The following is a 23,828-nucleotide window of genomic DNA, read 5'->3' on the forward strand; positions in this document are numbered from 1 at the left end:
TGGACTGTATAGTCCATGGGGTTGCAGAGTCGGACACGACTGAGCGAACCTTCCAAAACAAGAAAAATGTCTAGGATTATGTAAGACTGGAGTGATACACACTTGCACAAAGAAAACTCATGTCTAAATCTGCTGTTAACAGGCTGCAACTACCTCCAAACTGATAGAGGACACCATCTTTTTAAAAGGTAATTACTACTGCCTACAGTACCTGGCACCTTACAAAGTGAAACTGTTGGATGAGTGTTTTTGCTGGAGGTATGTGCACCACAGAGGATGGAGCTCCTACCCAGCTTGATATGGAAATAAACTCAGGTAGGAAGAAGCTGAAGAATTTCCAGGGAAGGGGACAAAGAGCAGAGGCATACAGGTGTCTCCAGAGCCTTTGGGGGCATCGTGAACAGCTCACTAGTGGAGGGAAAAGCGTATCAAGGGATATCTGGGGCTGGCTCACCCTCAGAGCTAGGTCAGCCTCGGAAGGTTTTAACCAGCGTAGCAACGTGGTCAATATTTGCTGTTTAGATGAATCACTGGCAGCTGGGCAGAAGATGAAATGAAGTAGGGACAGTGAGACCAGTTGCAAACAGACTAGGCTGCAATAAAATCAAGCCAGTGCTCAAAACGTGATAGTGTGATAGGCCAAAGGCAAGCTCCGGAGCACACACAGGGAGAGGGGGGTTGGGGTTTGTACACTGCTGCAAACTTTTAGGGCCTGGATAGGCCTTAACCCAAACACCCCAGATTCCCAAAGCACAGGATGGAGCTGGTTGGCAATAAGCCTCAGGAAAGATTCTTTAATTCCAAAAACAGGTATACCATGAAGTGGCATATAGGGACTTAAAAGAATCACAAGTCAGGAGAGATCTTATAAATCAACCTAACATTTATAAGAGCTGCTCTGGGCAGTTAGCACAGTTTGTTTACAATGAAGAGTTATCTAACTCTGAACATACTGTACATGGCAATTACAAATCGTCATGGTTAAGAAAAAAACCACTGCCCACTTTCCGCACCCAACACAAAATAGCCAGAAACAGTAAGGAAAATGTAAGGACAAAGGTGGGGTTTGTTTTTATTATAAAAGAGAAAAAAAATAGTAACTCCTCAGGAATCTTAATTTCACACTCAGAGAACAGACACCAAGATACAAAATTACAACTGTTTGGACTCCAGACTTGTCCCATCTCCTCCAGAGCAGAGATGGGGAGGAGACAGCTGAAGCAAACAAGCAATTCTGTAAAACAAAGACTTAGAAACCCTAACAAATATGATTAAAATCTAAAATTCTGTTTTGCTTTAAAAAAAATTTTTTTTTTAATATTATCAAAAGGCCTGCTTTAGTGACATGCTAGTCCCACCGGAAAATAACCCCAATACCCCCTTGTCAGTAACATGCTCAAGTTGACCAGCCAACTCCTATTTCCAAACCCCTGTGTGTACAAGTACATGTGTGTCTTTTAAACCTGGGGCTCAGGTGATGGCTACTGCTATCATGGGCTTCCACCTGTTAACCAACCAATGTCAGCCTCCCCAGAAGGGCAAGCAGGGCAGAGAGAAGCCCTGAAGTGGTAGTGAGGGAATATCAGCCCCAAACAGCCAACTTTTGCAGCACAGCCTCTCCCATCCCCATACCCACTCAAAAGGAGATCCTTATTTCTAACCAGACTATTTGTCTCAAATCTGGGTTCCCCATAACCAGAATGGCTTTTTCTCCCTAAAGAGAAAACACACATTTATCTGCACACCCATATATATAATTTTTGTTTTTACATTTAAATATAAAAATACTACTCTGCTTTGTGTTATAAATGGAGGACCACACAATGAGAACTTTTTCTTTTAAGGTAGGGCTATCCATCCATTTATGTGGCGCCTGCCAGGGCGTTGAGCCCCAGGCAAGGGCAGCACCACACCAGATCTAGGGCATTTTCCTACCTGACTTCCCACCCTTCCTTCCCCCCTAATTCTCACTTTTGATAGAAAGTTGGTTACAACCTTGTAAGTAATGGAACTTCCCACCAAGAAGGGAAATCCTAACCTAACCACAGAATCCAGCACCCCTGTCCCCCACTCAGTAACCACTCAGAAAGAGTCCTCCCCATCCCTTCACAATGACTGGGCTCTCTGTCCAGAGAGCTATGCCTATTGGACAAACACACCTGATTAAATGGAAGCAGTGGTTATGTTTCCCCACCCACCCTCCCAACTAATGCACTAGGAAAGCTTCGGTGATAGGAAAAAGAAAAGGGCAGGGGTAGGTAGGTGAAGTGATTAAGAACTTGACCCCTTCGATCCTGACCAAAGAAAGCAAGAGATATTAACTGGGTGTGAGGAATTAAAAAAAAAAAAAAAAAAAAAGACCTTGATATTCCACCCTTTGAGTTATAGCTATTATAACATTGAGAGGGGCGAGAGTGGGAGTAAGATGTAGAATTAAGAGGGGTTTCGAGGGCTGCAAGTCTAGTCCACTTAGTTCTTGTACTGGAAGGGCTCGTCGCCGGTTTCATTCAGAAGACATGTGCGGATGAGGGCTTCCGTCACGGCGAAGGGGTCACAGTTGGCAGACGGGCGACGGTCTTCGAAGTAGCCCTTCTTCTCCTGGCCGACAGTCCGGGGGATGCGGATGCTAGCACCACGGTTGGCCACGCCGGCAGAGAAGTCGTTGATGTTGGAGGTTTCGTGGAATCCAGTTAGGCGCCGGGCGTTGTCCAGGCCTCCCTTGGGATCGTAGGCTCGGATGTGGTACTGGTGCCGCTTGCTTAGTTTCTCAATGGCCTCCTCAATGTACCTGGAAGAAACAAGTCAAGATGAGGGTCCAACCTGCCATCAGGAAACCTGCCCTTCAAGAAGCAGGTGTGGATCCAAGAATGGCGTGACTCATCTACCAAAGACTGTTTTCCAGGCTCCAAATGCCCAAAACATGGCCCCAGGAAAAGATTCTCCACAAAGGCAGCACCCTGCCTTACAACCTATGTCTCTTAGTGCTGGGCAGGCAGTAGATGTCCCCATGAAACTCTCTCCCACCCACAGCCATTAAGCTCATTCAGAAGCTTGTATTGTTACTAATTTAGTTCTTACTAAAGATTTTCAAAAGCATTCATCTGTGTCAACTTTCCCCATCACCATCCTCTTGAAGAGTATTTTGGGGGTACTTTCCAAATAGGAACAAAATGACAGGATCAGAAGACAGTTTTTGAAGCTGAGTACCAAGAGCTAAAGGCCCCAACTGGGAAGGCAGCTTACTCATCCCCAGTATATCAAACCCCTGGCAGGTATTCTTGCAGAGAGAGTGCAATGGCCTCCGCTGGAGGTGGCACTCACTTCAGACCATTCTCTTCTCGCATGGCCTTGGTGCTAAAGTTGGTGTGGCAGCCAGCACCATTCCAGTTTCCAGGAATGGGCTTAGGATCAAAGGTGGCGATCACTCCAAAGTCTTCACACACACGATGCAAGATGAAACGGGCCACCCAGAGATGATCGCCCATGTCGATTCCTTCACAGGGTCCTATCTGGAATTCCCACTAGAGAAAACGAGAAGATGGGCTTTGAAAGCAAAACCAGCTGCTCACCCCAACCCAGAAGCTGACACTTGCCCCCTGCTCATCTCTACTCCAAGCCACCTTGAGGGCTTTGGGTTAAGGAGTGAGCACCACAATAGCCCTTCCTAGCAAAATCCCTTACATGCCTCTAGGTGGGACAGGTGGTGGGCTAGAGACCTTTACCTGTGCAGGCATGACCTCGGCGTTCGTGCCCCCGATCTTGATGCCGGCGTACAAGCAGGCCCGGTAGTGAGCCTCCACAATATCCCTGCCGTAGGCCTTGTCCGCTCCCACACCACAGTAGTAGGGACCTGGAGAGGCATCAAGATGGAAGATCAGGAGGCAGGATGTCAAGAAAATTCCTATCTAAGTGAGATGCATGGCCCAAAGTCAGAAGTCACAAAGTTCTCACACCTTCTCCTGGAATCACCATCCCTGCCTTTACCGGGAGGCAGATGAGTGGTGTGCAGTGGGCTCCTCTGGGTTAACACCGACTAAAGCCCACGGTTTCTGTGCAATGTTCACATCTCAACATCCACTATTTGGATTTAGGTAACACAAGGGCTAACTCTCTACAGTATTATTTCAGCCAGTCTCAGGGATATCCCCCTAGCTTTTTGGTCTACAAGGATTCACACCCATCTCCAGAGAGACTTCCCTTGGCAATTAAGCACTTGGGGAGAAGCAAGATTCACCTCTCACCAAGGAGACTTACCTTGGGGCCCAGGAAAGCCATTGGAAGGCCAACCAAAGGGGTGCCCATCAGTACCCATTAGGGTATATTCCTGCTCCATTCCAAACCAGGGGCGCTGGTTGCTCACCATGTCCATTATCCGTTTACAGGTGTGCCTTAAATTGGTCTCTAGGAGAAAGAGTGGACACGCTATTAGAGATATATGGACAAATGCACTGAATCCCCGTGTTGATGGGAAGTGGTCCTCAGATTCCAGGTACCTGAGATGTTATTTACTGAACTGACCCAGGGTCAACCTTTAGGTGCCCCAGTCAGTGTGAGAGGGGATGATAACAGAAGCTATGGTTATGTATCTGTAGGGAGACTCTCAAAAGGCATTATTTATAACTAAACTGGGTCACAACAAAGTCACATGGGAGAGGACCCAGAGGACACAGCAAGGGTTCACCTTATCTGCAAGCTGGCCCCCTCCCAAGTACCAAATGTCAGGCACTTGAACCCTCTATTCACAGAAGAACTGCTTCTAGCTGTTAGACCTATTCATGGTTTCTCAAGCATTTACAGCCAAATCTACAATTTTTATTGAGAGAATCATTTGTCTAGTCTATCAACAGCCTTACATTCCCGGTGAGAAGATACAGAGTGCTAATTTCTATAGTACTGGCACATGCCAAAAAAACCCAACCAACCAAAAAAAAAGGGCGACAAGCTCAAGAAAAACTTCTATGCTAGAACGGATCTTTATAGATTATTATTGGCTGTTTCACTATGTTCAAGAACCATTTTCAGACCTCTATGGTATGCAAATGATACCACTCTAATGGCAGAAAGCAAAGAGGAACTAAAGAGCCTCTTGAGGAGGGTAAAAGAGGAGAGTGGGAAAAGTAGGCTTAAAACTCAACATTAAAAAAATTCAGATCATGGCATTTGGTCCCATCACTTCACGGCAAATAGAAGGGGAAAAAGTACAAACAGTGACAGACTTTATTTTCTTGGGCTCCAAAATCACTGTGGATAGTGACTGTAGCCATGAAATTAAAAGATGCTTGCTCCTTGGAAGGAAAACTGTGATAAACCTAGACTGTGTATTAAAAAACAGAGATACCACTTTTCTGACAAAAGTCTATCTGGTCAAAGCTATGGTTTTTCCAGTAGTCATGTTTGTGGGATTTGGACCATTAAGAAGTCTGAACGTCAAAGAATCGATGCTTTCAAATTGTGGTGCTGGAAAACTCTTGAAAGTCCCTTGAACTGCAACAGATCAAGTTAGTCAATCCTAAAGGAAATCAACCCTGAATGTTCCCTGGAAGGACTGATGCTGAAGCTGAAGCTCCAATTCTTTGGCCACCTGATTTAAGGAGTTGACTCATTGGAAAAGACCTTGATGCTGGAGAAGATTGAGGGCAGGAGGAGAAGGGGATGACAGAGGATGAAATGGTTGGATGGCATCACTGACGTCAATGGACATGAGTCTGACCAAACTCCAGGAGACAGTGAAGGACAGGGAAGCCTGGTGTGCTGCAGCCCACAGGGTCACAGAGTCAGCTGCATCTTCCTAATGACCCTGAGATGGGTATTATAAGTCTCCCTTTTTACAAGTGAGAAAATGAGGCTCAGAGATGGCAGGGAACCTGCCCGGGGTAGGCAGCAAAATCAGGAAACCCTGCCTGTCTTGACTTCAGAACTCAGGTCTTTCACCATAATTTAATGCCTCCTAAAACAGACTTTTTGGGGGGCTTCCCTTGTGGCTCAAATGGTAAAGAATCCACCTGCAGTACGGGAGACCTGGGTTCCATCCCTGGGTTGGGAAGACCACCTGGAGAAGGGAAAGGCTACCCACTCCAGTATTCTGGCCTAGAGAATTCCTTGGACTGTATAGTACATGGGGTCACAAAGAGCTGGACACAACTGAGCGACTTTCACTTTTCACTTCAAAAGCTCTCTGGAACAAAAAGGCAACCAGTATTTGACATACAGTTCTTCTCAATCATTTACACATAACTCAATCCTCTATAAACAATTTTATGAGATGGACTTTATTAGTTGTTCCATTTTTTAAAATTTATTTTTTAATTGGTGGGTAATTGCTTTACAGTGTTGTGTTGGTTTCTGCCGTACAACAACGTGAATCAGCTATGTGCTGTGCTTAATCGCTCAGTCACGTCCGAGTCTTTGCAACCCCATGGACTAATAGCCTGCCAGGGTCCTCTGTCCATGGGGATTTTCCAGGCAAGAATACTGGAGTGGGTTGCCATTTCCTTCTCCAGGGGATCTTCCCGACCCAAGGATTGAACCCAGAATCATACAGCTATACTTACTATAGCTGTAAGTATACATATAGCACCCTCCCTCTATCCACCCCCCAATTTTAAAATGGGGGAAGTGACAAGTATAGGGGACAAAATAACTTGCCCAAGTTCATAGAAAGTAAGTGGCAGATCTAGAAATCACACCCAGCATTAAAATCTACAGGCAGGAGGACTGTGACATGGGGCACTCCTCCAGCAAAGATTTAGAAGAATCCAGTGTGGTTTTCTGCAGCCAACAGTGGGAGGAAGGACCACACAACCTCTCTCAACAAGGAAGTTCAGGATGGGGAGATGCATGTCCAGTCCTTCAGACTTCCCAGTTAGTTCTGGGATAAGCTCGTCTTCCCAATACCGATTTTGGAATATCCTCCCCACCTGACTTTACAATTCATGGATTAGGATTAAGTCTATCCTATACACACCTGCAGGCTTTCGGTTGTACTTGAAGACTTCACAGAACACCAGCTTGTTGGGGTCCTTGCGGAAAGGGTCCCGGAACATGGCAGCAGGGACAAGATACATGTCACTGTTGGAGCCTTCAGACTGAAAAGTACTAGAGCCATCAAAATTCCACTCGGGCAACTCTGTGATAAAAAGAGACGGGGAAATTAAAGTTGCAAGCACAGGAACTTTTCAGGGAGGAGTACAGCCTCTCACTTACCTTTTTATCTCTAAGGATCTACACTGTCTTGTCCAGAAAGCCAGTGATGCATGACTGCTGCTAATAACAGGCAGACCCTGATGTTTGCAGGTTGCCCCACACTCCCTTCTCTTCCAAGTAAGACCATTGCATCACTTTTTAAAAAGAAGTACCAATCACAGAAACAACCTAAGAATAATGTTTCCTCTGTAAATAAGTCTACTGGACACCCAGGAGACAAAGTGGACATTTCTAGTCAGTCAGTCATCATTTAAATAATTGAAATCCAGGAGAAATAAAGACTCTCTGATAGGCCATCTGTGTTGCTTATTTCTTTCACTTCCCACCCCCACCCCACACTGTGTAATGGACAGTCCCAGTTCATGTGGTGTCCTTATTTTAACAGATAAACAGACACTAGCAGGATGACTTATTCAAGGGTGCTCCCACGTAACTTATCCACACTATGTTTTAAAGGTGAGTTCCTTCATCTCTCTCCAGTTGACTATGAGTTCTCTGAAGGCAGAGACCAGACTCTCATCTTATACTTTCAGGGCCTGTGCAATACCTGCCACATAGCAGGTACACACTATATGTTTTGTATTATAGCCATTCATTCATTCACTCAAATGTGAGCATTATCAGAAGAGTAAGCTATCCTAAATCAGGTAAAAGATGATGGACCTCAGTCCCTTTCCAGAAGGAAGGCAGCTATGGTTTGTTCTAGACCAAAGAATAAAGAAAGACAAAGTCATCCCAATTCATATAATAGCTTCCGTAGGATAAGCAATCAGCCAGATTAAGAATTCTTAAAGTGCATCAACTAAAAACACATGATGGTAGCTCTACTTAGAAACCACTTTTAGGGTGTTTGCTTTACATCTAGAACCTACGTAACATTCAAAAGAGTTTGTAAAGCAGATGGAATAGTCAGGTTAGAGCTGTGGTTTTCAAACTGGGTTCCTAGGGGTACCTTAGGTCAGACTGAGATGGGATGCCCAAGTCAACAAAGTTCCCAATGCCACTCCCCCCAGACTTCATCTTTTTTCTTTAGATACGCAAGACTCAATTTAAATAAAGGGGTCCATTGTTAATGCTTGGAGGCAGTGTAGGAGCTTAATGTTGACTGAATAAAGTCTGTAAAGTCCTGCCTTAGAAATGCTTTACATCAGAATAAAGAGGCCAGATCTAGTGGCTTGGTCTCAGGTTGCCACCCAACCCCCCCTCAATTTCGCCCAGCCTCTCACCTTCTATACACTTGGGTTCAGAATCCAAGGTTCGGGTCTTGCAGCGCAGTCCTTCTCCAGTACCGTCGATCCAGATGTACATAGCTTGGACTTTCTCGCCCTGAGGTAGGGCCATGTACACCTGCTTGATGCCTTTGTTCAAGTGGGAGCTCGCCGAGGTGGCCATGGTGGAAGGTGTTCTGAAGAGAGAGAGAAAAAAATAAAATAAGAACACCAAGTCTAAACAGATCCTCTGCAGGAACAAGGACAATTAAATCAAGAAGTCACAGTGGGAGCGGCGGCCCCTCCCTTTGGAAGTCACACACTCAAAAGTACAGTACATTTATTTAACTTGCTTTCAGGGAGATTAAAGTTTTATACTGAACAAAAGTCTCCTTATTCCCTTCCTCAAGCCAGAATCTAAACTTTTGAGCACTAAGTTCTATTTTTGCGGTTTGTCAGAGGTAGAGGAATTGTTTCATTTTTCATACTAAGATACTGGGGGGCAGGGGGGTGGTGAGCCCAAAACAAAATATGGAAGTTCAGAAACAGTCTGCAGAACAGACATCTATCTCCAAGTAAAATCTGGCCACAGAAGGGCTTGGCTGCTATGATCTCTTGGTTAAGTTCTCCCTTTTCCTTACACCCCAGAGGATGCCTCAATAAAAAGTTCTTTTGAAGATTCCTCCACCCTTCCAAATAAACAACCCACCCCATTCCCATTTAGCTGGAAGGAGGAAACCGGGCCTAGCTAGAAGATTTAAGAGTTGGTGGCTTCCTAACAACGACTAATGTGTACTTTGGTGCATTTGATCCAACCTGGATTTTAAGACACACACTGGCATGACTTCCATCAGTTTGAGGCAAAGTTCTCATTTCAGAGAGTAGACTTAAGTTTGAGAGTGACCAGATTCCACCAGAGAACTTTAAGTTAATTAAGAAATTCCCACTTCTAAATCAAAAAGATCTGGGGTTTCAAAAGCTGAGGCCCGCTAAAATCTGTGAGCCACCACCGCAAAACCTCTCAAAGAAGAGACACTGAAGCCACAGAACCAAACCCCAACACAAAGAGGAAACGTCCTACCTCCTTCCTCCCCCATTGATCGCCCAGGGTGGCTGGAGAGGGAACATATTGTTCTCCTCCAATGACTTGGGCAACTTTCTGAAGTACAGTGGCAAAGTTTCTATGGGCAACCGTCCATGTTTGCCCAGCTGAAAACAACTGCTTCTCCCTGCAACAGCCTCACCCTTCCCCTCCGGGAAGAGAAGCTGTCTGTCAAGTTGTGTTAGCAGACAATCTTTGCCGACTCCCTCTAGACTTGGTCAGTCAAATCCCACTCCTTATGCCCATCGCCCATCCTGGCTTTAAAAGCCAGTAGGAGCAATCCCAGACCCTTTCAGCTCCCAGCTATAACCCCATCCCTGGCTTTCCTCTCCCACCGGTTACCACCTCCAATTTCAAGTCACACTTTCTCCCTTAAGCCTCGGGGGCCTGCTCTTTTCGGTGATGCCAACTCGGTTCCGTGACAGGTTGGATGCCAACAGCCGCCTGCTCTATCAACTAGTGCCGCCGAGATGTCGAGATTTTACGTGGTGGTGGGGGGGATGGAGGGCTGGGATTCTGCGGTCCTTAGCGGTTTCTTGCAGCTGTGGTGGGAGCAGGGTCCTGGATCCCTGCTCCTCACTCACCCCAGCCAGGTAAGATCAAAGGTATCGATGATGCCCTCCTTGGCCCTTCTCCTTTTGGAGTGGCGTTCGCGCCTCTCGTGGGTCTCCGGCTCTCGCTGGTCCACGCACCGGAGCTTTCTGGGCGAGGGAGACGGAGAGGGAGAGGGAGTCGAAGCGCGGTCGGAATCGCACCGGGTGGAGCAGGAATACGAAGGCTCCTGAGTCGACTTGATCTTGACTCGCGGTTTCTCTCCGGCATTCACCGAGTAGGCGACGAAGCCGAAACAGTTGGAGGGGGACCCCGAGGACCGAGATTCCAGGTCGTCTTCATCTTCGTTCGCGTTCTTCTTCGCGGATTTGCGGCCGGGGGAGCATCCCCGCTTCCCGCCCCCAGGGTAGTTGGGAAAATCCACTTTGAGAGCAGCCCTTTCCCACTGAAACGTCCCAAAAGTCGGCGCCCCGCCCCTTGGGCCCCCGTCTGGATCTCAGGGCGTCGCCAAGGGGGCCATACCCCTCCAAGGCCGGGGCGGGGTGGTGGGGGGGGCGGCAGCTGGGGAGTCCGCCGGAGGGACAGCGCGCCGCTGCTGCCCCTGTCCGGCCAGCCAGGCCTCTCCACCCGCCGCGCCCGCCGGCCACGCCGCGCTCCCGGGCTCCCCATTGTTCAGTCACAGGGGTAGACCCCGCGGCGGGAGCGGGCGCACCACCGACTCTCCCGGCACCTGGCCTCGGCGCAGGCAGCTAACCGCGCCCCGGGGCCCGCAGCCGCGGAGAAAGAGGGCGAGGCTCGCGCAGGGGGACCGCTCCATCCACCACGCACGCCCCACGGCCGAGCGGGCGGCGCCGGGCCGAGCGGGCTCCTCGGCTCGTCCTGCCCAGCGACCTCCAGGGGCGGCGCTTCAGGCCGCCAGCAGCTGAAGGAAGATCAAAACAACTCCCCGCCCTCCGCGAAGCCTGGCGCCCCACCATCGCCGACCCAGACCCGCGGGCAGCGAAAGCAAGCAGGAGCCCTCCCCTCCCCCTCCCTCCAGGCCGGGGTGCAGAGTAGGGCCAGGAGGTGGGAAGAGGCCGAGACGATCGGTCAGGGAGCGGCGGCCGGGCCGGCGCGGCACACTTCCGAGCCCTCTTCCCGCCCTCTTCCCCGGGCCGGCTAGGTGCTTACCTAGGCGCCGAGCAAAGCGGCAGGGCGAGCAGGCGGCGAGAGCGAGGTGAGGAGAAGAGTGGCGAGGAGGACCAGGAGGCGCTGCTTAGACAGCCGGCTCTTCTCCCATTCTCCGCTCTGCAGGGCGGCCCGCCGCCCCGCACGCTTTATCGGCGGCCGGGGCCGCCCCCGGCGCCCTGATTGGTTCCCAGAGGCCCGGAGCCCGGGCGGATCAGCTGATGCACCGTCCCGGCACCACGGCCATTGGGCGAGCCGCCGAGCGGGCGCCGCCGGGTGGGGGCGAGCGGACCCGGGAAAGAAAGAAAGGGAAAGGGCGGTGGGGGAGGGGACGTGGGGGGAGGGGCGCGAGGCAGGGCGGGCCGGCGGCGGGCGGAGGGCCCGGGGCCTGCCGGGAAGGACCCCGCCGCCGGGGCTGCAGCGCGCCGCCGCGCCGCCGCCCGCCTGGCCCCGGGCGGTCCCCGCGTGCTCTCCCCCGCGGCGCCCCCAGCTCAGATATTCTGAGGGAGGATTCTTTTCCCAGGTCCCACTGCACGCCCCAGAGGAAATTCCAACCCACAGGCACCAGCTTTTGCCTTTCGTTGTTAGAGAACCTCCACTCCCTTGCCCGGCCCTCAGGTCCTGCTTGAGGTTCGGGGGGGGGCGGGGGGCGCAGTAGCCCCGGGCTCCCCGGTGCCTGGGCGGGCCTCGGAGGGGGCGGCGCAGACAGGGGGCTGCCGGAGGTAGGCCGGAAAGAGCCCCCTGGCCGGCCCCCTCGGCGGGTTTGGGGATGTGACCTGGAGTCTCCCATCTCCCGTTTGTAGTGAACGCGCGGTGTTTTGTCTCGTTGCGTAGAGAGGGTCCCTGCGGGCGGAGACACAGAGCCGGCCTCTGCCACACCTGAGGCAACTCTGCAGCCTCTCTGGACCCAAGTTCCCTTTTCTGCAAATCAAATAAAACGGTTCAAGAGAGGACCTTTAGAGCCGCGCAACAGATTTGAAATCCTCTGTGCGAACTGTTTCCCAAGGACAGCTGACAGGGGATTGAGGTCTTGGCATCTCCCCCTGTGAAACCTAGGGTACGTCAAAAATTTAAGTTCTGTCTGGTGTTGCTTTTCATGTAATTTATTGAACGTCTTTGAAATCTGGAAAACGAGAATCAGTACCCCTTCCTCTTCTCTCCTCAGAGCTGTATTAGGATAGTTGAGAAAATGTGTGTGTGAACAAAGTCTTGAAAGGGATGTTTGTCAACAGATACACAATTTTATATATATGTATACAACACACATAAATATAATGTCTTCATTGCTACCAGTGATAAGATTTAATCATACTGTTTTTATTGCCTGAATCCTCCTGACGGTGTCTAGCCTTTATCGCACCTTTCGAGAGCCCCAGTATATGAGATTTTCTGTTTGAAAACTAAGAAATCATGTTTCTTTGGAAGAGGAAGGGAAGAAGTTTGCTCTTCTGGTTATTTTTTGTACCACAAATATGGAAAAGAAATGTTGCCTGTGACCACACACATAACTTGGCCTCTTTGGTCAACATCCCTCCCCTGTGGGAGTGTGGCTAACACTGCAGTGCTTTAAGATGACAGACTCAAGGTTCATCTCAAACAGAAACTTTTGGTATGTTTCAGACAGGTGACATTCTGGACCAGGTAAGTCGCCTTGCAAGTGTGAGGTATTCTGTCCTTAAACTTGCACTTAAACTTGTGATCCTTCAAATGATGGTGAAAGGCTGGGCTTCAGGTCGGGCAATGTAGGTTCAGATCTGGGTTTGACTTCTTACCAGCTTTATATTCAGATGGATGCTTAGCCCTGAAGCCTCAGTTTCCTTGGCTACAAATTAGGCGTAACAGCTACCTTGTATATTGTAAGGATTAACTGTGATGGCACACACATACAGCAATGCTAGAAAGCAATAATTGTAATTATTATAGGCCAAGATAATCTGAAGGGATTAGATTATTTCTTTTCCTGCCATAACCCATGAAGTACAACTTTCTAACTCTGGGTATTGCGCCACCATTAGTTTTATGAGAGTGGGTTTAGATCTGATCACAAAGTGAGCTGTCTTCATTCCATCTATTTCTGTGAAGTCTTGAGTTTAAATGGTTGAGGAGGGTGTGTTGGGAGGGGAAAGGCCATGTTCTTGTTTTAAAAAACGTTACTTTTCAGTTGCCAGACTGCCAGAAGTGAGCCAGAGCCTTCTACTGTACTGGTCAGTGCCAGCACCCGAGGTACGGATGGCGCACGGAATAGAAAATAGAAAAGTAAGAGGCAAGCACAGTTCTTAAAGCTTCTAGTATGTGAGTCAGCCTGCTGCCCTGGCTGGTGTCTTAACCTTCCTTATTCATCTGTGTGTCCCCCAGAAGTGTCCAGGGGGGTCAATAACTGGTCGATAACTGATGTTTGTTGACTACACAGAACTGACAGCGGCACCATCAAGAGAACATGTGCTTTGAGCTGCTTTTCCAAGAGTGGAAATGGATTTGCTTTGATCCATTCATGTGACCGGGGGCATACTTTGTGAGGGTTAGCAAGGTAATACATGACCACTGAGTTTTTCAGGCAGAACAAGAGGCCTTGTCCTCCTTAGTCAGCCCCCTACTTACTTAACCCAACTGAATTAGGACCCAAATGAGTTCAAGAACTATTCAGGGAAGCTTAAAAGAGTATGAAGGAAGAAAAAGCAGAAGAAAGAGCTTAAACTAACTGGTTTGCCCCCGGAAACCCAGACTGGACTTTTAGAGAAGTTGTAAGGAGAGTGGCCTGTTTCATCCAGTTTGACTTTGCTGTGTCTGCTGCGCTTTGTTCTCTTTCTCCTTCTTCCCTAAATTGACAGCCACCCCCAGTCTCCTCCCGCTCCCTAAAAAGCATTAGAGCATTTGAACCATGAACTCTTCTGTCTCCTGGTATACTCAATATCAAAGTAGACAGGGGATTCTGTTTCATGGGCTTTGAAGCCAGGCTTTTTTCTTTTAGAGTAGCTGTGTCCAAGGGATGGGTGGAGTGGAAGAGAAATATCACAGGTCAAAATTTGGTTCCAAATCTGCAGAAATGGCTGGGGACTGAAAAAAAGGACTTCTTCAGTGTTCTGCTGCTTGAAATAAAGGCCTTGTTTGGGGTGGACTTTACCTGTGAGTTCTTCTCTCAATTTCTTTCTCTTTTAAAGGACCCAGTCTCACTTTGCAGATCGTAAACCCTTAATCTAGTGACCTGAGTGTGCCTTCCTGGGACCTCTGTGGTTGGTTGCCATGCACTCACTAGAGACAAGATTTGGGTTAAGGCTCAAACATACTCAAATCTTTAAGCAGAACATGTAGTTTAGGAAATGGAGTTTTTCCAACATTTGGATGATTTCAGTAGGCAGTGAACAAAACCCTTAACTCATGCTGAAGAGACAGCTGAGACTCAGGCTTGAGGAACACCCTGGAAACCCAACCCCGCATTATAAACTTTTTCTCTTTTTAATAAACCAGCACCAGTTCTTTCCAAAAGAGTAGACCATTGTAAAATCTAAAAGCAAAACAAAAATAAAAGGAAAAGAAGCAGTCTTGGAAGCTGATGTCATTACTCTTAAAGCAAATTTGGGCGAGAAGCTGCAATTAACCAAGCTTTCGGACTTGAAGCTACATACGTAAAGAAGGAAAGACCAGGTTTCACCTCAATTCGGTATTATCTAATACTGAACCCAGAGGAACTGTTCTTTACATCCTTTCTGATTGTTGTATACTCTTAAGCTCAGGTTAGGAAACAATAAGTTGAAGTCTCAGCTATTTTTGTTTAGTCTGAATTGAGTTTTGTTGAAGGCCCCTTGAAACCATTCAAAGGTAGAGAACACTTAGTTTCCCAGCCTACACCTTACAGTTGAAGGTTTAGGTCTTGAGCCTTACCCCAAATCTTACCTCTAAAAGGAAACTGCTTGGAGAATTGGGAGGAATAAGTTCATCTTAGCTAATGACATGGTAAAATAAGTCCTACCGAGAAAATTATAGCCATGCCATCCTAGAATTAATCTTTACATCATTTTAGCTTAATGGTGAGAAAGCTGAGGGCTTACTCATTTACAGCCTCTTGCTTGAATCACCTTAGTGCAGTATTTCACAGCCTTACATGCTTCCAAGTACAGCTCCCTTGAGAGCCTTTTTCTGTTTCCCTTCCTTCAGCTTTCTAAGGCTGGGGCTGATGCATTCCTGGGCACCACCTCTAAGCTCTGAAATCCCTACTGTACCCACAGTGCAGGGACCAACCCGTTTACCTCTGAGTCTTTCACTGTGGCTTCCCCCGTTCTGCCTCACATAGTAGATATTCAGTATATTCCGGAGCGGGGGGTGGGGTTGGGGGATTGCTGTATGACAGATTCTTTTTAAAAGGAATCTTCGGAGATAATTTTGTGTGTTTAATAACCTGTTTCATGGTTTTGTGAATCTGGGATTTTTATAGATAAGTGTCATTCCTGTTTCTCAGTGTATTGAGATTTGTATGGATTTATCTTTATTCTCTAGATTAATTGGAACATAATTGAAGCTTTAGGAAATTTAGCATTATGGTCAAAAACAACTTGGATCAGAGTATGTCCTTTAGTTGGTGCGCCTCTCGAAGATGTCCTCAGCTGGGTCCACAGTCCTTCCTCCCTCACCCCCATCCCATTAGTTGATTTGAATCCCTGTTTATTTCACATTCGCATGCCAAATTTTAACAGGAAACAAACAGCCCTTGGGTATGTTTTCTGGATACTTGGTTCTGTATTTTTCCTGACCTCCTTTCCCCTCCCCCAACTTCGTTTGAACCGGTACTTGGGAGACTTGTTTACTGGGTTGGAGAGTGAGAGGCTTGGCTGGGGGTGATGCGGATGTAGTGCCCTCTGGTGGAATTTTGTGAGAATTGCAAATTTCTCCACATAACCTTAGAAGTGTTTGGGAAGTCTTAGCTGGCCTTCAAGGCTTCTCTGTTACATCTCAAATACTATATAGTAAATTAATAACATTCAAGTTTATTACCTACACTGGATATTTAAGAGATAATATGTTGGGGATATCAACTGATTACTTGGTTTATCATTATAAAATTTGATCTCAAGTGACTAGAAACGGGCCACTGGCAGCATCTGCTTTTTCATCATCTCCCATCAGTGTGTATGAGAGGTAAAGAGAAAAGGAGTTCCCGCACAAAATGTAATTGAAAAGAGTCTAGGAACCAAGAGTTAAGCAGAAATAGCAAGGATCAGAAAACTTGGTCACAACAATTCTTACTCTCAGCTCTCACTCGGATCTGAGCCCAGACATTTAAGGCCTAGCTAGAGGTTGAGAGCTTGCCAGACTTTCACTCCCAGGGGAGACTTGGGGGTGGTCATGGACAGAAAGTGACAGGCGCACTCTGGGGGGTCTATAGAGTATTTGTACTATGCTTCTTGCTCCAGCTGGGCTTTCTGGCTGACTTTCTTCCTTTATTTCCTTTCTTTCAACAGTTTATTTATCTGACTGTGACGGGTCTTATTTGCAGCATGTGGGATCTTCATTGCCTCATGCAGATCTTTCATTGCTGGCACCACAGACTCTTTAGTTGCGGCATGCAGGCTCTCTAGTTGTGGCACATAAGCTGCAGAGCACACAGGCTTCAGTAGTTGCAGCATGCAGGCTTGGTTGCTCCAAGGCATGTGGAATCTTAGTTCCTCAAACAGGGATCAAACCTGCGTCCCCTGCATTGCAAGGTGTATTGTTTACCACTGGGCCACCAGGCTAGTCCCTCAACAATTTTATTTTGAGGGTCACTCCCTTTTCCATTGCCATTGGCAAAGTCCCCGTGGCCCAGAGGACACAGTCACTGGCTTCAGTCAGACACACCTGCAACTTGAATTCCTGTTTTGCCTTATACCAATTACAAGACTTGGACAACTCAACCTGCTGAGTCTCAGCTTTCTAGAGGTTCCTTATAGAAACACACGTGAGGATTAAAAAAATAATAACAGAGTAAACATTTCAGAAACAGCTTGGTGGATTTCCTTATCCCAAGAATGAGGAAGAAAGTGGGCCCATTGCTAAGGAGGTGACTCAGGCTTTAGTATTGTTGATGTCTTCCAGAGGTTCCCAGAACCTTGGGTCTGTCCAGCAACACATTTTGAAGGAACAAGAATGTGGAAATTCTGGAAGCAAATAAGCCTTTATTAAGCATCACCTATGGTACCTATTTGGTGCGTACATAGGAAGTTATGTAACTTGGCTATGACAAAGTCCTTACCTCTTAGGAGACTACACTCAAGTTGGTGAGGAAAAACCTACCCAGGGAAAATGATTGCAGAAACAGAACAAAGCAAAGTGTCAGCCGTGTGAGCAAATTAACAAGGCAAGTGTAACATAAGTGCTGAGGAGTTCCAGAACAAGGGAGTCAGTAGGAATTCTTGGAGAAGGCCTCCTTGGAGGTGCTCAGTGGGATTGGGATGAAGGTGGCTTTTTTGCTGGGTGTCAAAGAACATGGCAAAGATGTGATTTTGGAATGACTTTCTGTGAGATGCAAGACAGTGAAATTTGCCACGACCCAAGGGGGACAGGATCTAGTAAATTATATGTACCGTGGTAGTGATGGTGACTGGGATATGAGTACTAAAGGAGGAAGTTGGACAGAGATTGGACATTTGAATTCTATAAAAATGTTAAGCCTGCAAATCTGAAATGTCACCATAGCAAAGCATGAATAAAGTTTTACTTTATTAATTTGAATTTGAAATGAAGCCAGGCATTAGAAAGTGTCGGGGTAGAGGGTGGGGGAGAGTAGAGTTGGCAAAAGTGTCATTTCAACCAATATAAATTATAAATTCTATGTATCTGACTTTCACATGGTGGTGCCACTTTGCTAAGCATGCAGAAGTACCCACTATTTTTTGTCAGAATGAGACTTGAATGATGCTAGTTTTGAGCTGTGAGAAATCAGTATTCCATCAGGTAAAAGGCAGGCAGTCACTTGTGCCTGGAGAAACATCTGGTGGTGAATAACGGACTTTCCTCTCACCCCTTCATAGCGCCCCCCCCCCATTGCATTCTCTCCCCCTATGGCTCTCCTTGCACACTTCCTCTTACTCCCATCCCCTAACCCCATCAATCCTATCAGTTTCCCCTTCATGTCTCCTCAATGATTAGATGTTCAGGGACAGGAGGTGCGCTGGCAGATGGAGACCAGTGGCTTTCCTTCATGGCCACTATGTCTTCACCAGGGACCAAAGAAGATACAGTGCATGTCTGGGAGAGCCCACAAGAGGGTAGATGGGGTTGACAGTGAGCCAGGCATTCCAGGCCCTGTCTCAAGGTGAACTCTTTGAAAGCAGAGCCTGGTCATCTTTCTCTGACTGCTCCACTTCCTGTAGCAATTGGTAGAGGGGTCTCCTGGGGTATATGTAACATGGAGCTTCTCTGGACCCCGTCAGCTTCCAGCTAGGATAGTAGCAACGATGCCAAAAGGAAGATACTCCATAGATTCCCAGCAGACACAAAGCGTTGATCATTACATGCCAGCAGAAGAAGGTGGTAACAAACATGATGTCACTAATGTTATCGTCCTCCCACGGGTAGCCAGAGACTGGTTTGTACAGAATGAACCCTGCCTGTACCAGCCAGGAACCCATCATCTGAAACAGAAAGGTCTCGATCACAGCGAGTTGAAACGTGTCAGGAGCCCACAGCTTGGCGGTGAACACCAGCATCAGCAGCAACACCACCAAGATGAGCAGAGAGTGGACGTGCATCTCCACCCCCACGGAGTCCTGGACATGCGACACCAACAGCAGCAGGAGCACATAAAAGGTCAGCACCAAGATCCCTTTCTCTAGGGGCACACAGCGCTGAGGCAGCAAGTTTTTGCTCAGGATGTCTATACAGCCGTTGAGGGTGAGGAGGATGAACATGGTGAGGTGCTGCCACTGTTTGGCGTACATGAATCTTGGTGGCAGGTCCCTGTTCATCAGTGTCAACCCTCTCTCAACGCAGCTGATCTCATATGCCATCAAGCCAAAGCCAGCCAGCATCTTCAGCAAACCTCTGTGGGACATTTTCCACAGCCTGGCCCATCTCCCCTTATTCTTGGGAGGCAAAGAAGGATCCGGGAAAGAGTCGCTGAATATCACAGCTTTGGAGACCACTACTGCTCGATACAGTCCATATGCGAGTAGGAACAACCCTGGATACACGTGACCGATAAAGGTTCCCATTGAATCACAAATCGATCTAATGAAAGCGAGAAGAGTAAAACCCAGGCACGTCCTTCTAGGGCCACCTCAAGGTCTGGACTTTGGATAGAGTTGCCTTCCACCAACTTTTATCATTTCGCCCCACCCACCACTCCCCCACAGAGAGGAAATGCTTCTTGAAACAAGCCTACAGCTTTAGTGGCATAAAGCGTCATTGTTCCATTCCATTCTGGAACACTGGGAACTAACTGGCTTCTGCCAAAGAAGAAAGCTGGTGAATGTGCCTTTTAGGGGGCCCCCTCTAGGGCCCTTGGGGTGCTTCTGGTCATACTTGTCCCTTTCTCCCATGGCTTCCTCCCCTGGGACTGCCTACCCAGCACTCAGAGAGAGGAGGATGGAATGGGACTAGGGGTTGCCATGGTCTCAAGAGGAAGCCTGAGCACTTAAAAATCCTCGGGTGTCCTTCGGCACCTCTCAGACATAACTCTGGCCCAATCACAGGGTTTTCTTTCTGGACACATATATTTAAAAACATTTGGATACATGATCATATTTCGCACCTATCTGGCTTTTCTATTGTTCTTTTATAGACTTGCTTTGAGGATCACCAAGAAAGCTCACTTCCTCTCCACCTCTTATCTCTTTACATTCCCATAGTTGTCTCCCTACATCAGCATTTAATAGCCATAGGGACTTCCCTGGTGGCTCAGATGGTAAAGTGTCTGTCTACAATGCGAGAGACCCAGGTTCAATCCCTGGGTTGGGAAAATGTCCTGGAGAAGGAAAAGACAATCCACTCCAGTACTGTTGCCTGGATAATCCCATGGACAGAGGAGCCTGGAAGGCTATAGTCCATGGGATCACAAAGAGTTGGACATGACTGAGTGACTTCACTTTCACTTTCACATGGTTCTGAAATGCTACCTTTTTATACTGATTTTAGGGACTGGATATTTTGTACTGTGTCAACCTGACTAAGCTTGAGCCATGTTTCCCAGAGTTACCTTCCCTATATGGTTTGAGATTGAGTTGACTGCAAGAGAAATTTACACAAGAATCTGAAGATGAAAGTAAAGCAGCAACCTAATACACTCTAAAGTTATAGGTACCAGGTGCTCCTACAGCTCACACATTCAGTTACTGATCTGTTCACCTTGGTATGGGCAGCCAGGCCTATCGCTCCCTCAGCTTCTCTTTGTGTAAAGGACACAAGCTTCTGCAAGCCGCCTGCCACTGAACTGTGAGGTGATGAGAGGAAGACAAGCTATAGCCTGTCTTCACAGGTTGCAATTTGTCCTTGCTCTTTCCCAGTTTTTTTCTGACTGCTACCACACAGAGATGAAAGCACTGCCAGCCCACCACACAGAAGAGAGCCAAAAGCCTTCCATAGACTTCTTCACTCCAAATGTGTAAGGTCTAATGTCCTTGAGAAATCCATATTCCCATGATCCATCTCTAACTGATAGAAGAAATTAAAGCGTAATCCCTAAAATGCTGGTTCTGTTGAGAGGAGTGACTCCAGTGAGCTGGTGTTGGCCATTTGGATTTTAACATGGATTAGCCCATCAGTTTCATTTATCTATGACTCCTCTAGTGTCTAATGCATCTCAGAAGACAGAGTCCTAGGTATTGGGTAACAGCCAGCTGAGTATAAGGAAGAGAGAATGATGAAGAACAAAGTACAGGGAATGTGATGCCTACGATGGTTTTGGGTTTATTGTAGGAGGTACAAGCAATAGGAGTTTCTCTGGGGGTGATAATTATGCTGAAGGAAGAGGAAGTTCTCCCCTCAACATGAACAGTCCTGACCTCACAGTCTGCATAACTATCCTTCTTTAAGGTACAAGCACTGCTGTGGGGCAGAGAGGCAGCACCTGTATGCTGACAGTGCCCCTAGTGAAGAGGAGGAGAATTTACATGCAGCTTGCAGCACTGCCTCTGAGACCTCACTCCTCCCCAACTACCTGTACATTCTCAAATCTAATCAATACCAAACAAAAAGTTAAATCTTTCTGCCCTTGAGGATGACAGCAATTCAGATTTCTTCTTGCTATCGAGAGATTTGGTGGGGCTAGGGATTTGAGCGTGAAAGTAAATTAGGAAGAGCTTAATTCTGCTTTCTGAGTGAGTTTGGTCTTTTAAAATTTTTAACATTAGGTATGTTTTATTCAATGTATAGTCATTGTAGAAAAATGAGGTAAAATACATTCACAAAAAAAGAGCACTGCAAGTCATCTGTAATTCCATAATCTGGAGGTGACAACTGTTTTCTTTGAGATATAGAAACACCATTCTAAGAAGGCAGCATGAAGAAGTGAAAAATGCATCAACTGGAAGTCAGAAATCTGAGTTCTCCTTTGACTTGCTGCATGTCATACCTTTCACCTGAAAAGAAAAATTGTGTTGAACTTAACCTTCTATTAAAGTGAAAATAATGGCATGAATGTTTTTGCACAGAAAGGAGAATATTTATCTCCTGTCTCCATCTCCCTTCTGGTGAATTATCAAAACCCTGTGAGAGCACCACAGGGCTCAATCATCAGAGGAAGGAAATCCAAGGGGGAAATCTGAGTGGCACTTCTGAAGCAAGTCAGGAGGCAAGAACCCCAGGGATTGTCTTGGGTTTTGGGATTTGATCTGGGAGAAGCACAAGATGTATTGCTTTTCTGCATATCCGCAGGGCTGGGACAGGAAGCACATGGTCTGCAGGCCTCAAGGGGAGCCACATTTGCTCACTCTTACTGTTGCTTCTACTACTTTGAGGCTGTGATCCTAGTGAGCTGGGAGCAGCAGAGCTTCCTCCAGCTCCCACACTTTCCTTGACAGTTGTTCCTGGCAACTGTGAGCCAGAGGCCAGAGGAGGACAGAAAACAGCAGCACTGACCCAATAGCAATGTGAGGTTGAAAGTGGCACATATGAGGACAAGAAGCCCCACTTCAGGTCCCGTCCGGTTGCTCAGGCACCAAATCTGCATGTTTTTCATTACAACATGAACATCCTGATCAAGACTTTGAAGATAAGAATCGCCCACCCCAAACCAGATACTGCCCATGAGTAGCCAAGAAGGAAGCCAAAGGTAGTGAATGATTAGCAGAGCTGGCAGACAGCTCCAGGGTTTGTGGACACTGAGTGCCTGAAGAGAGTTTCATGAGGAAAACTCAGGTTGACCACAGGAACCCATAGAAGTCCTCAGCCTGGTTGTTCTGTGGTGAGACTTCCCTCAGATCTGCACCTCCCCCCCAAGCAACCACCCCATGTAATTGAAGGCCCCTAGGCACAGCCACTGCCATTTGTCTGGCATGAAATACCAGAATGAGCCAGAATGCCTTCAGAAATTCAGTAAATATGAATTTACTAACTGCTGTGGATTCTACTGAGTACAGCAGCATATAAAAAAGTATATGATGTTAGTCATCCTCAAAGGGCTTACCATTTGAAGGCACACATCTCTACACATACACACATACTCTCAAACCAAACATTAGGGAAGTATTTAGACTACCTTGGTTCTATAGTAATCAAATGTCACATAGGTAATTTTAAATGTTCTAAAACATTTGATAAAGTTCAACACTTATTGATGATAAACTCTTACCAAAGTGGGTACAGAAGGGAACATATCTTAACATAATAAAAGGTATTTATGACAAACCCACAGCTTACATATTACTCAACAGTGAAAAGCTGAAAGCTTTTCTGCTAAAATCTAGAACAAAATAAAGATGCCCACTCTCACCGCTTTTATTTAACGTAGTGTTGGAGGTCCTAGTCACAGTAATCAGGTAAGAAAAAGAAAAGTTACCCAAAGTAGAAGAGAATAGGTAAAATTGTCACTATATGCAGATGACGCGATACTATAAATAGAAAACCATAAAGATTCCAAAATTACTAGAACTGATAAATGAATTCAGTAAGGTAACAGGATAGGATAAAGATTAACATGCAGAAATCTGTTGCATTTCTTTGCACTAACAATGAAATATCAGAAAGGGAGAGGGGAAAAGAATCCCTTTTAAAATCAAATTTTAAAAAAAACAAAAAACTTAGGAGTAAACCTGACCAAGGAGGTGAAAGGCCTATATGCTGAGAAATATAAAACATTGATAAAGGAAACTGAAGATGATACAAAAAAATGGAAAAATGTCCCGTGCTCTTGGAAGAATTCATATTGTTAAAATGGCCATATTACCTAAAGTAATCTATGTATTTAATGTGATCTTTATCAAATTACCCATGACATTTTTCACAGAACTAGAACAAATAACCATAAAATTTATATCAAACCACAAAAGACCCAGAATCACCAAAGAAATCCAGAGGAAAAAGAACAAAGCTGGAGGCATAACCCTCCCAGACTTCAGACAAGACTACAAAGCTACAATAATCAAAACACTGTGGTATTGGCAGGAAAACAGATATATGGGTTAATGGGC

The 23,828-nt window shown here is 46.8% G+C and overlaps 2 protein-coding genes across 4 annotated transcripts; both read right to left on the reverse strand.

Annotated features, from left to right (window-relative positions):
* Positions 1 to 779: 779 nt before the first annotated feature.
* On the reverse strand, positions 780 to 11,356 carry GLUL (glutamate-ammonia ligase). Of its 3 annotated transcripts, none has more exons than XM_027975935.2 (8): positions 11,236 to 11,356; positions 10,098 to 10,214; positions 8,430 to 8,608; positions 6,965 to 7,126; positions 4,255 to 4,401; positions 3,723 to 3,850; positions 3,322 to 3,521; positions 780 to 2,788 (listed from the first exon to the last, which is right to left on the reverse strand). In XM_027975935.2, the coding sequence occupies exons 3-8, from the start codon at positions 8,593 to 8,595 to the stop codon at positions 2,470 to 2,472; spliced, it is 1,122 nt and encodes a 373-aa protein (XP_027831736.1). In that variant the 5' UTR covers positions 8,596 to 8,608; positions 10,098 to 10,214; positions 11,236 to 11,356; the 3' UTR covers positions 780 to 2,469. The 3 variants fall into 3 exon arrangements, with proteins under 3 accessions (XP_027831736.1, XP_060252168.1, XP_027831735.1); XM_060396185.1 differs by having other exon boundaries at positions 10,098 to 10,456; XM_027975934.2 differs by lacking the exon at positions 10,098 to 10,214.
* Positions 11,357 to 14,344: 2,988 nt separating this feature from the next.
* Positions 14,345 to 23,532, reverse strand: TEDDM1 (transmembrane epididymal protein 1). The gene has a single exon (XM_060396186.1). It carries the CDS (start codon positions 19,413 to 19,415, stop codon positions 18,513 to 18,515), a length of 903 nt encoding a protein of 300 aa, XP_060252169.1. The 5' UTR covers positions 19,416 to 23,532; the 3' UTR covers positions 14,345 to 18,512.
* Between the last annotated feature and the right edge of the window lie 296 nt (positions 23,533 to 23,828).

This window comes from Ovis aries, chromosome 12 (assembly GCF_016772045.2).
Source record: "Ovis aries strain OAR_USU_Benz2616 breed Rambouillet chromosome 12, ARS-UI_Ramb_v3.0, whole genome shotgun sequence".
In the NCBI taxonomy this organism is placed as follows: domain Eukaryota; kingdom Metazoa; phylum Chordata; class Mammalia; order Artiodactyla; family Bovidae; genus Ovis; species Ovis aries.

What these genes read in the sequence shown, in the direction of transcription:
- TEDDM1 (XM_060396186.1), bottom strand. Translation starts at nt 19,415, where the DNA reads ATGGGAACCTTTATCGGTCACGTGTATCCAGGGTTGTTCCTACTCGCA.
- GLUL (XM_027975934.2), bottom strand. Translation starts at nt 8,595, where the DNA reads ATGGCCACCTCGGCGAGCTCCCACTTGAACAAAGGCATCAAGCAGGTG. An exon ending in TGAACCCAAGTGTATAGAAG is followed by an intron (nt 7,127 to 8,429) that starts GTGAGAGGCTGG and finishes TTTTTATCACAG; the next exon opens with AGTTGCCCGAGTGGAATTTT. An exon ending in TGGCTTTCCTGGGCCCCAAG is followed by an intron (nt 3,851 to 4,254) that starts GTAAGTCTCCTT and finishes ATGCCTCTCCAG; the next exon opens with GTCCCTACTACTGTGGTGTG.